Source organism: Vigna angularis, chromosome 11 (genome assembly GCF_016808095.1).
Source record: "Vigna angularis cultivar LongXiaoDou No.4 chromosome 11, ASM1680809v1, whole genome shotgun sequence".
Lineage (NCBI taxonomy): Eukaryota > Viridiplantae > Streptophyta > Magnoliopsida > Fabales > Fabaceae > Vigna > Vigna angularis.
The window spans coordinates 16,341,032-16,353,399 of record NC_068980.1 but is presented as its reverse complement, the minus strand read 5'-3'; the positions used below and the strand labels follow the sequence as shown (position 1 = coordinate 16,353,399).

Below are 12,368 nucleotides of genomic sequence, written 5' to 3'. Positions count from 1 at the left end.
CCCCAAACTTAGATGGAAAACTAGTGAGAAAGTGAGTGAAAGGGAGATTTTCTCAAGAGGGATGAGGGAAAAATTGTAGAGATCCTTTGAAAGAGTATGTAGGAGTGTGTGTGCAGAGAAAAGTATTAAAAGAGAAGCCAAGGCGCAACTTAGGGTATACAAATACCCTAATGGGCTCAGGTTCCGCTAAGGGGTAGCCCAAGCCCAATCTGCGACACTACCGCTCAGCGGCACTTTCGGGAAGTGATCTTCTTCTTCCTGGCTTGACCTAGATGCGTCCTAAACATACCCCTCACTGGCTCCCTGCAATAAAATTCTCAGATCACTCATGCACAACCCTATTATGCAACTAAAGCAGAATCAAAACAAACAATACAGATAAAAGCAATCAACTAGGTTTCCTCCTAGATAACGCTTGTTTAACGTCACGAGCCTGACCCAAAATCATCCACAACCATCAGTAGGTATATACAAACATAGTATCCTTCAGTAGATGTAAACCCTGTAACAAACTTATACAAAAACAAAAATACCCAAAAGTTCAAAATTACATCACCAAAACAAAAATTAAAAGTTCTTAAACCACTGGGTTGCCTCCCAGCAAGCGCTCTTTTAACGTCACTAGTTTGACCCAATAACTCATGTTCTTTCTTCTTTTTCTTCTTTCTACTGAACTTCTTCAGGAATTTGATAAAACTAGGAACCTGTTGCGGGGTCTCAATCAGAGGAACTTTAATCTCCAATTTCTTGAAGATTTCCATAAAGCACCTAAATTTCTTTTCCTTCCTATGATTCTTCTTTAGATGAAGATGGGATTTTTCATATGATTTCTTCTTCTTTCCTCTCATCTTATTTTTCTTCCTTTTTCTCTCCCTAAATTTTCTCTTTTTCTTTTCTCTTATTTTTTTCTTCCCTTTTCTTTTTCTTTTCAACTTCTTTATTTTCACACAAATTTTCTTTCTCTCTTCTCTCTCAACCACTTCTTTCTCTTTTTCTTCATCTTTATTTTTCTCACTCAACTCTTCTTTCTCTTTTCTCTCTATCTTTTCCTCATTTCCCTCTAATTTTTTCTCATCAAGAATCTAATTTTTCCTCAGAAAAGGCATTAAAAAGTGCAAAAGGAGAAGCCGCAACCACCGCTCAACGACAGTTTACCGCTGAGTGACACTCAGAAACCTACATTGGCTCGGCTGAGGGGTGAAAAGGCCGCTGAGGGGAAGAAACGAACTCGCGCACTTACCGCTGAGCGGTACTATTTTGGGCTTGGGCCTAATTTTCTGTAATTTTACGAATAATATATAAGCTTTAGGGTTTCCTAGGGTTTGTATCTTTGGCTGGGACGAAGCAAACACTCTCTTTTCCACCCCTTTGAAGGAAGATCTTGGATGCTCAGGCTACCTCTCTACCTTTCTAGGGTTTTATCTTGCATTCTTTCATTATTGTTCATCTAGATTCACCATGAATATGGTGAACTAAACCTTGTATTGTTGTTGGGGGATCAATGTAATCTTGTGAAACTCTCATATATGGAATTTGTGTTTAAACATCTTATTTGAGATACATGCTTTCTTTCATTAATTGTTAGGGTTTTTCCTCTTTGCTCAAAGCAGGCATTGTTTAACTCATTCATTGTCATGATCATTGATTTTGTCGATATGGGAACGTACGGGGAAGTCTAGATCCGGGGAATTCCTCCCAATAGCATATTGGTTGCTTTTAAGCTCCTGCACTTCAGAACTAATTACTAGGAATGCTAGGAATTGTATGAACTCGTAATTAAGGATAAGCCTTCTTGACAAGGTGATTTAGAGAGTGACATTAACATTGATGAAAAGATTGATGAATTCCTAAAGTATATGAGAGTGGATAAGATGAAATTGATAACCCCAACAACATACTCATGCATATAATTCATTCCGTGTTTGTTTTACTCTTTTTGCCATTGATCACATTCATGCATACATATTTAATTACTGTCTTTTGCATTTAAAAACCTACAATCAATCGTTCACAAGTCTTAAATAATCAACAAATCAAATAACTAACTAGGCCTTGAGTCCTTTGGGAAAACGATACTTGGTCTTACCGAGTTTTATTACTTGATACGATTCGGTCACACTTGCCGATTGTCAAACAAGTTTGTGGCGCCGTTTTCGGTGTTCATAAATTTGTCATCAAGTTTTTGGCGCCGTTGCCGGGGATTCGTGGTTTAACTAGTTTATTTGTTTGATTATTGATTATCTTTGACTTGAATTTTGAAATTTGAATTTCTGTTTTTATTTTTTCTGTTTTTATTTTCTGTTTATATTTTATTGTTTTTATTTTATTTTATTTTTCGGTTTTTATTTTATTTTATTTTCTGTTTTTATTTTTCTGTTTTTATTTTATCATCTTATCTTTGATCTTATTTCTTCTATATCTTTTTGTGCAAACCAATTCTTTTAGGGATTTGTTTTCTTGTGTATGCAGGAAGCAATCCGAACTTGGAGTAAGAAAACTGCATAACCTCTTCTTGAAGGTTTAGACGAGAGTAGACGGAGGAGAAGAATTCGTACATCAAGAGAACTCTTTCCTTCTCCGGAAACTCTGTTACAACCATCACCACAAAGTTCTGACCATAGCATTGAGGAGATGGAGAACAATAATAACAGACGAACTCTTGCTGACTATACTAATGTAGCTGGACCTCAGCATTTCAACAGCATAGCAAGACCAAGAGTCAATGCAGCTAATATGGAGGTGAAACCAGCACTATCAAGTTTAAAGTACTTAAATAAAGTTAAGAAAGATGTCAAATTGGATCAAGTACCAAAATCTCAAAATTTGGCTACTTAGACCTAAAAAGTGTACTAAGTAGGTTACAAAATGGGAATTAACCTAAAGTTGATGGAAGCTTATCCATGCTTGAATGACCTGGCCTTGCAGATTTTGGTGTATTTAAGTGGAATAAGTATGTGTGGGAACCTCACAGCTCAGAAGGCCTTCCTACAATGGAAGGAAGCTAGAGGAAAGGGAAGAGAAAGTAGAGAGAATTAAATGACTCAAGAGCAATAGGCTGGCAGTGAATTTCAGCAGCAATTTACTAAGCTCAAAAGTAACCCAATACAAAGAAAAGGCCCTCTTATTTACAGGTGAAGAGGAGCCTAAATTCTGTTTGTAATTCCCTCCTAAAATTCAAATTATTCAGATTTTGATCAAGCAAAATCCATGCCTCATTCCAGCTCATCCAGCAAGGTGTGTGCTTCCTTCCAAATCAGCCAACATTCACGTGGAAAATGCTGGTGCATGCCGTAAGCACCTCCTTTGCTTTTTGGCTCCTTTGCTTGGTTCTTTCTTGGATGGCTCAATCATATTCTCCAAGATTTATTAATTCCTACAAAACAAAATATAAGTGCTTTAGTTAAGAGAAGAAGGATTTTTTATAAGTAACCTTCCATAGAAGTAAAATGTTAGATGATCCTTCTTCTTCTTGAATCTTCCTAGCCATTGCTCTAGTAAGAGGTCCAATGTGATTTCTTGATGGTTTTCCATCAGACCCTCCCTCTTGAAAAAGATCTGTCCTCAGATCTGCTTCATCCTGTTGATCATCTCCTGTGAAAGGAATTAAATCGCAGATGTTAAAAGTAGGACTGACACCATAACTTTCAGGAAGGTCTAATATGTATGCATTATCATTTATCTTTTTGAGCACCTTGAATGGACCATCTCCTCTTGGACTAAGTTTGGATTTCCTTTGAGAGGGAATCTTTCCTTTCTCAAATGAAGCCAAACTAGGTCTCCTTTTTCAAAAACTATTTTCTTTCTCCCTTTGTTGTTGTATTCTGCATATTTTTGAGTTTGTTTTTCAATTTGGATTTTAACTTTCTCATGTAACTTCTTGATAAACTCCGCTTTAGAAGCACCTTCTTTATGAAGAAAAGAAGATGATTCTGGAAGAGGTAGTAAATCAAGAGGTGTGATAGGGTTAAAACCATAAACAACCTCAAAAGGAGAAAGATTTGTAGTCTTGTGGACTACTCTATTATAAGCAAATTCAATATGAGGTAGATGTTCATCCCAAGATTTGTTATTTCCTCTTAATATTACCCTTAATAATGTAGATAAAGATCTATTTACTACTTCAGTTTGCCCATCAGTTTGTGGGTGACATGTAGTAGAAAATAGAAGTTTAGTTCCAAGCTTTTCCCATAAAGTTTTCCAAAAATGGCTTAGAAACTTCACATCTCTATCAGACACTATAGTTTTGGGTAAGCCATGCAATCTCACTATTTCTTTAAAGAAGAGTCTAGAGATATAGCTAGCATCATCTATTTTGTGGCAGGGTATAAAATGAGCCATTTTACTAAAACGATCTACTACCACAAATATAGAATCATACCCCCTTTGAGTTCTTGGCAATCCTAAGACAAAGTCCATGCTTATGTCCTCCCAAGGGGTATTAGCTATAGGAAGAGGTGTATAGAGTCCATGAGGCATAATTTTGGACTTAGCTTGCAAACAAGCTATACATTTAGAACAATGCCTTTGAACATCTATTCTCATGTGTGGCCAATAAAATTTACTTTTCAAAATGTTTAGAGTTTTATCAACTCCATGATGGCCCATGAGTCCTCCTCCTTGACTCTCTTTGATAAGAAGTTTTCTAATGGATCCTTGGGGTATACAAAGTTTTCCTTTATTAAAAAGATACCCCTCAGAAAGATAGAATCCATCAAAAGGCTTCTTAAGACATGATGAATAAGTGGATGCAAATGTTTCATCATTTTCATATAAATCTTTTATGTCATCAAATCCTAATATTTGAGATCCTAGGGTTACTAATAATGCATGTCTTCTAGATAAAGCATCCGCAACAACATTAGTACTCCCCTTTTTGTGTTTGATGACATAGGGAAATTGCTCAAGATATTCCACCCACTTTGCATGTCTTTTGTTTAGCTTTGCTTGCCCTTTAATGTACTTGAGAGATTCATGGTCAGTGTGTATGATGAATTCTCTAGTTACCAAGTAATGCTCCCAAGTTTTCAAAGCTCTAATGAGGGCATACAACTCTTTGTCATAGGTAGGATAGTTTAAGGTAGGCCCCCTAAGTTTTTCACTAAAGTAAGCTACGGGATGTCCTCCTTGTATTAAAACAGCTCCTATTCCTACCCCAGATGCATCACATTCTAGTTCAAAGGCTTTGGAAAAATCAGGCAAAACTAGAATAGGTGCATGTGTTAACTTGTGTTTCAAAGTCTCAAAAGACAACTCTTGCTTATCACCCCAAATAAAAGGCATATCTTTCTTGACTAGCTCATTTAAAGGAGCAGCTATGGTGGAGAAATCTTTCACAAATCTCCTATAAAAACTTGCTAACCCATGAAAACTTCTCACCTCTCCTACATTTTTACGGGTTGGCCATTCTTGTATAGCCTTGATCTTCTCTGGATCAACATGTACACCTTCTTTTCCCACTTTGAATCCAAGGAAAATCACACTTTCTTGACAAAAAGTACATTTGTCAAAGTTGGCAAAGAGATGATGTTCTCTAAGAAGAAGCAAGACTTTTCTGACATGGTTAAGATGTTCTTGAAGGCCTTGACTATAGATTAAGATATCATCAAAGTAGACCACTACAAATCTGCCTATGCATTCCCTAAGTACATGATTCATTAATCTCATGAATGTACTTGGAGCATTGGTCAAGCCAAAGGGCATGACTAACCATTCATACAAACCAAACTTGGTCTTGAAAGCAGTTTTCCATTCATCTCCTTCATGAATTCTTATTTGATGGTATCCACTTTTAAGATCAATTTTGGTGAAGAGATTTGCTCCATGTAATTCATCCAACATGTCATCTAGCCTAGGAATGGGATGCCTATACTTGACAGTTATGTTGTTGATGGCCCTACAATCTGTACACATTCTCCAAGACCCATCCTTTTTAGGGACCAACAACACAGGCACAACACAGGGACTTAAACTCTTTTGGATCCACCCTTTGTTCAACAAGTCATTAACTTGTTTCTCTATTTCTTTTGTTTCCATAGGGTTGGTTCTATAGGCTGGCCTATTGGGTAGGCTTGCCCCAGGCACCAAATCTATTTGATGTTCTATTCCCCTCAAAGGTGGTAATCCACTTGGTACCTCTTTGGGAAATATATCATCAAATTCCTTTAAAAGTTTTTGCAACCCCTTTGGTAGAGAACCAAGTTCATGAGTGATTGAAACAAATGCCTCTTTGCAATAAAGAAGAAAATGAGGTTGTCCAAGAAAAAGATTTTTGGAAATATTCAAGGTTTGAGGTTGGACAACTTCATGGGCTGAGGCATGGGTTACCAAATTCTTTCTTTCTTTCTTATTTTCTTTTTTCTTTTCTCCATCCAACTTCTTCTTAAGAATTATTTGGTCCTCTCTTACTTGTGAAGGTGTAAGAGGACACAAAATAATTTTCTTTCCCTTGTGTTGAATGGTGATTTTGTTGGTGACTCCATCATGTAAAGCTTGTTTATCATATTGCCAAGGTCTTCCAAGTAATATGTGCCCAGCTTCCATTGGTACTATATCACAAACAATTTGATCTTCATATTTGCCAATGGAAATAGGTACACTTACTTGTTCTTTAACTACTATTCCATCATCCTCTTTGATCCATTGAAGTTTGTAAGGTTTAGGATGAGGAGTAGTTGTTAAGCCAAGCTTCTCTATCATTCTAGAACTACAACAGTTGCAACAAGAGCCACTATCCACTATCATTGAACATGTCTTTTCTAAAACTTTGCATCTTGTGTGGAATAGGTTCTCTCTTTGTGACTGTTCTAATTCTACATGTTTACTTTCCAGGAGTCTCCTTACCATAAGTAAGTCACCATCACAAGGTAAAGCTTCTTCTTCTTCAGAAGTGGATGTCTCAGACTCACTATATGAAGAACCCTCACTTTCACTCTCATGCTCAAGGATGTAAGTTGACTTTCTATTGCGGCACTCAGATGCATAGTGCCCTTTTTCCCCACATCTAAAGCATTTAGTCTCCTTACTCTTATGATCTCTTGAAGGTTCTTTGACTTTTTCTTTTCCTCTCTCTCTCTCTCTGTCTTCATATCTTGGCTTGGTTTGACTACCCTCCCTCTTATACTCTTTCTTATGGTAAGAACTATGAGGGTAATCTTTCTTGGTAGAGCTTTTCCTCTTTAGTTGTTGCTCAACGCTCACACAAAGTTGGACTAACTCATTGAGATCATTGTAGGGTATAAGTTCAACCCTATCTCTTATGTCATAGTTAAGTCCACTTTGAAACCTAGCTATTGTTATCCTAGGTTCTTCTCTTATCCCAGCTCTCAACATGAGTAACTCCATTTTTTGTCTATATTCCTCAACACTCATGTTCCTTTGTTGGAGTTTATGGAGTTTATCCATTATCTCCCTATCATAGTAGGCTGGTACATGCCTCCTCCTCAAGGCAGCTCTCATTTCATTCCAATACCTAATGGGAGGTAAGTGTCTTAGCCTATGGTCCTTGACTAAGGCTGTCCACCAAATTAAGGCATAACCTTGAAAGCTTAGAGAAGCCATGGTGACTCTCCTTTCATCATCTATTTGGTGGCACTCAAACAATTGCTCAACTTTCATTTCCCACTCTAGGTATTCTTCTACATCATCTTTTCCATGGAAGGAAGGAAGATCAATCTTAGGCTCTCTTGGGTAATGCTCTCTAACTCTATGTTGTCTTCTAGGAGGCATTTGGTAGTGGTCATCATTGTGATGACTACTATTTTGCTCAATTTCACTTGGAGAAGATGATGATTCTTCTCTTCTCCTATGGGAAGACCTCTCTTTCTTTTTATCTTGATTAATCAAAAGTTGACTAATCATATCTTTGAGCTCACTAATCTCTTTATCCCTTTGTTCAAATCTTTGCTCAAATTCTTCCCTTAAAGACATTTCACTATTGGGTTTCAAACTTCCTTGCACACTTGATTGACTCATTCTTGTCAAAGGAAAAGGTTTTCACAAAGTTTTCAAAATATTTGACAAGTAATGAGTGAAAAGATTTTCACAAGCTTTCTTTGTTTTTGGTGAAAAATTTCTAAAGAGATTCTAGAAGCAAAAGATGTTTCTAAATAGCTCCCAGGAAGAAGAGGTGAGTCACAAATGGACAAGCTTAGAAACCAAGTTCTTCCTTAGCCAGAGTTTCCTTAGAATGTTCTTTTACTTTAGTTTCTAAGTAGAAATTCTTCAAATTCTTTTTAAATGTTATGAACCTACAAACCAAAGAAAGGTTTACTATATGCTAGGCTATCCTAAATACCACGGAGACCTAAAAAGAAAAGGATTACTCAAGACATTTAAGGAAAGCAATAAAGATGCAAGAATGTAAATGCTAGACGGCCCTAAGTGAAAGTGCAAGTGACACTTGGAGCCCCTTGACACACTTCCACACTAAGAAAACGAAATTGAACTATTACAATGTTCAATTGTGAACTTGGAATTGCTTCAAGAGCATTTTTCCAAGTCACTTGGCTCAAAAACAGCAAAGAAAAAAAAATACAATTTCTAACAGCAAATTCCGTGATATTTGATGTAAATAAACTTGGAATGAGGCCTAGAAGGAATGTGAGCTTTGTCTTCTTGCTGCTGCAGAAAGCCACTCAAAATGAAGGTGTGAGTTGCTCTTTTTCCAGGGTTGAAATGCTGCTGTAACAGAATTTTCCAGCTGCTGTAACAGAATTTTCCAGCTGCTGTAACAGAATTTTCCAGCTGCTGGACAGTGGTGTTTGGGCTGCAGTTGAGTCTTCCTTCTTGCTCCACTTTCAATGCTCAAACCACTTCCTAGGAGGCTACCAAAGTAGGAGAAGGATTCTGGTGCTGGATGCCCCAAACAGCTTGCACATACACTCCAAAACTCAGCAAAATCACACCAAACAGATTAAAAATCTGCACCAAACTATGCTGCTGTTTGCACCAAACTATGCTGCTGTTTTGAAACTTAGGATGCCAAAAAAAAAACACAACAATTTGGAACAGCACACCAATGAAAGGTACACAAAAGGAACTTATCAAAGGCACTAGAATGGATGAAGAAAGCAAGAAAAACACAAGCACAGTTTAGAAATTATTCCAAATGCAAACTGTTTGATAATTTTCAGAAGTGTTTGATAAAATGCCCCAATGAATTTCAGATTTTGTGTTTTTGATTTTTCAGGGCCTGTAATCTGGATTGGTTGGTTCTAACAGCTTTTTAACACTTGATACTTCTTCTTTTGATCATGTATTTTCATTTTTAAACATTGAACCAGCTTTTTCACAATCCAGCAATGAATTTTACACTAAAATTACCAAAACAGTGGCTGGAAAAAAACAGAAACTGCACCAGAAAAATGAACTAAAATGGTGGTTTTGGAACCCAAAATGAGTAGCAGTGTTTCAGCAGCTTGGATGAATGTTCAAACAACTTTTATTCATGATATTAAACATGTTTAAACTCTTAAACAGCTGAAATAATGCTTACTACTCAAATTCACTGGTCCACTTCCAATTTTAACTCAAAATTGATGGTTTAAGTGTCCAATCTGCATATAACTTCAATTTTGACCAAATGAACAGTATTAGCAACTTTTAATCATCCATTTAGACTTGTTCAAACTGTCCAAACACACAGAAATAGCAGGATTCGAAAATCACCCTTGCTATGGCCAAATTATGCAGCAAAAACCATCAAGGAACCAACCAAATTTAGCTTTTCATGGAATCAAAAACAGGACAGCAAAGGCAATGACTCTAAGAAGTGTAAAAACACAGATCTAAGCTAGATTTAATGTGCTTAGCATGACCAAACTCAGATTATACAATTCAAGGAAACTTAGCACGGTGAAAAGCTTGGATTAAAACAGTAACAGTGATTTGAAACCAGATTTCAAGCAACTCAACCACTCATTTTTCAATTCTGTGATTATTAGGAGTTGCTATCACCTCAAACACATGTAAAAACAGTAAACAAACTTGTACAAAGCTTGAAAATAAAGAAATCTGGATTGCATCAGCTGATATCAAATTAATCCAGAAATGATGTTTTATGCAGATTTTTCTACTGGAATCAATATTTGCAATGCTAATTGGCTCAAATGATCAAAGCTGGACATGTTGCCATTGCTTTATATGATCAACATAGAGCTAGCAATTGCTCAGGACACACTTAAAACGAAAATGAAAGCTAGAACAGAATCAAATACTTGATGACAGAGTTGAAAAAAACTGCACAACAGGACATGACCATAACATTACTGGAAAATGAAAAATAAAGGTAGAAATGACTCAAACAAATAAAATTCACCGTTTAAAATGAAAGATGGACATAAGGCACTGTAAGAACACAGAATTAAAGGCTGGAACAGAATTACAGAAGCAGAATTAAAACTGAAACAGAAATAGAAAACAGAAACAGAAAACAGAAACAGAGATGGAATTCAGCAGAATTAAATTGCAGAATGAGAAGAAATGCTTAGCTCCTTGGTGCGTGGAGAACCTAAGCTCTGGATACCACTTGATGGAAGCTTATCCATGCTTGAATGACCTGGCCTTGCAGATGCAGCGGATGAAAAATAGTATTGGTGCAGTGGATGAAATACATCAGAGTGGATGCAGTAGCAATTGGGTGAGATTTTGGTGTATTTGAGTGGAATAAGTATGTGTGGGAACCTCACAGCTCAGAAGGCCTTCCTACAATGGAAGGAAGCTAGAGGAAAGGGAAGAGAAAGTAGAGAGAATTAAATGACTCAAGAGCAATAGGCTGACAGTGAATTTCAGCAGCAATTTACTAAGCTCAAAAGTAACCCAATACAAAGAAAAGGCCCTCTTATTTATAGGTGAAGAGGAGCCTAAATTCTGTTTGTAATTCCCTCCTAAAATTCAAATTATTCAGATTTTGATCAAGCAAAATCCATGCCTCATTCTAGCTCATCCAGCAAGGTGTGTGCTTCCTTCCAAATCAGCCAACATTCACGTGGAAAATGCTGGTGCATGCCGTAAGCACCTCCTTTGCTTTTTGGCTCCTTTGCTTGGTTCTTTCTTGGATGGCTCAATCATATTCTCCAAGATTTATTAATTCCTACAAAACAAAATATAAGTGCTTTAGTTAAGAGAAGAAGGATTTTTTATAAGTAACCTTCCATAGAAGTAAAATGTTAGATGATCCTTCTTCTTCTTGAATCTTCCTAGCCATTGCTCTAGTAAGAGGTCCAATGTGATTTCTTGATGGTTTTCCATCAAAAACACTTGCACAATTACCGAAAGAGTTAAAGACTGTTGCACAGGATCAATCACACTTGTGTGAATTGTGTGGAGGTGACCATATAAATGGTCAGTGTGCCTTTCCAGCATAAGCTTTGGAAGATGTAAACTTCATGGCCAATCAGTTTCCGTACCGTCAGGGGAACTTCAATCAAGGGTGGAAACCACATGCAAGCATTGGTCAAGGACAGAGTGGGCAGGCTGGACAAACTGGGCAATTCAACAAGCAACAACAACAACCAACTTTATGGCAACAAATTTCTGCACTTAATGAAAGGACCATAAGGATGGAAGAAACTCTTAATCAATTTATACAGAAAATTGAATCTTCTCAAAAGAGTACTGATGCTGCTATTAAGAATTTGGAGATTCAAATGGGTCAGATTACTAAGCAAGTGGAAGAAAGGCCTAATAGAAATTTTGGGGCTAATACTGAGGTTAACCTAGGGAAGAATGTAGAGTGGTGGAGAGTACAACTGATGAAATAGTTGAGTTAGATAAAGAGAAGGAGAAAGGAGAGGAAGAAAAAGAAAAGAGAGAATAGAGAGAAAAAGAAAAAGAAGAGAGATAAGAGAAGAGAGAGAGAAAAGAGATAAAGAGTAATGATATGTTTCCTTTTCCAATAAATCATGAGAAACAATTTGATTTTACAGAATTATTCAGTATGGTGGACAATGATGCACCTTGGAAGGATATACTATAGCAAATTGCAGTTTATACTGAACTTGAGGAAGAAATATCTACAAAGAAAAGACGTAGAGATGAAGATACAAAGAAGTATATAACTGTCAAAAAGGAGTCATTCCCTCCAAAAGCCGAGGATCCAGGAGGATTTTCCATTCCATGCACAATAGGGAAGAAAAGAGTCAGAAAAGCTTTACTTGATTTAGGATCAAGTGTCAACTTGATACCTTATTCTTTACTTGAACAGATTGGTGATGTGGATGTGAAACCTTTAAAGGTTAACTTAGTAATGGCAGATGGATCTTCGAAGACACCTTATGGAATAGCAGAGGACATTATAGTTTGTATAGGCAAACTACAGTTCTTGGCAGACTTTGTGGTGATGGAGATGGAGACCGAAAAGATTCCCATCA

The 12,368-nt window shown here is 36.9% G+C and overlaps 1 protein-coding gene across 1 annotated transcript; it reads right to left on the bottom strand.

Annotated features, from left to right (window-relative positions):
• Window positions 1-3,655: 3,655 nt before the first annotated feature.
• Window positions 3,656-7,458, bottom strand: LOC128194809 (uncharacterized; the record flags this gene model as incomplete). The annotated part of the gene is made up of 5 exons (XM_052871035.1): window positions 3,656-3,745; window positions 3,901-4,692; window positions 4,819-5,456; window positions 5,907-6,159; window positions 6,490-7,458. Coding segments are annotated over 5 exons (2,742 nt in total), but the record flags the coding sequence as incomplete, so codon positions are not given.
• Between the last annotated feature and the right edge of the window lie 4,910 nt (window positions 7,459-12,368).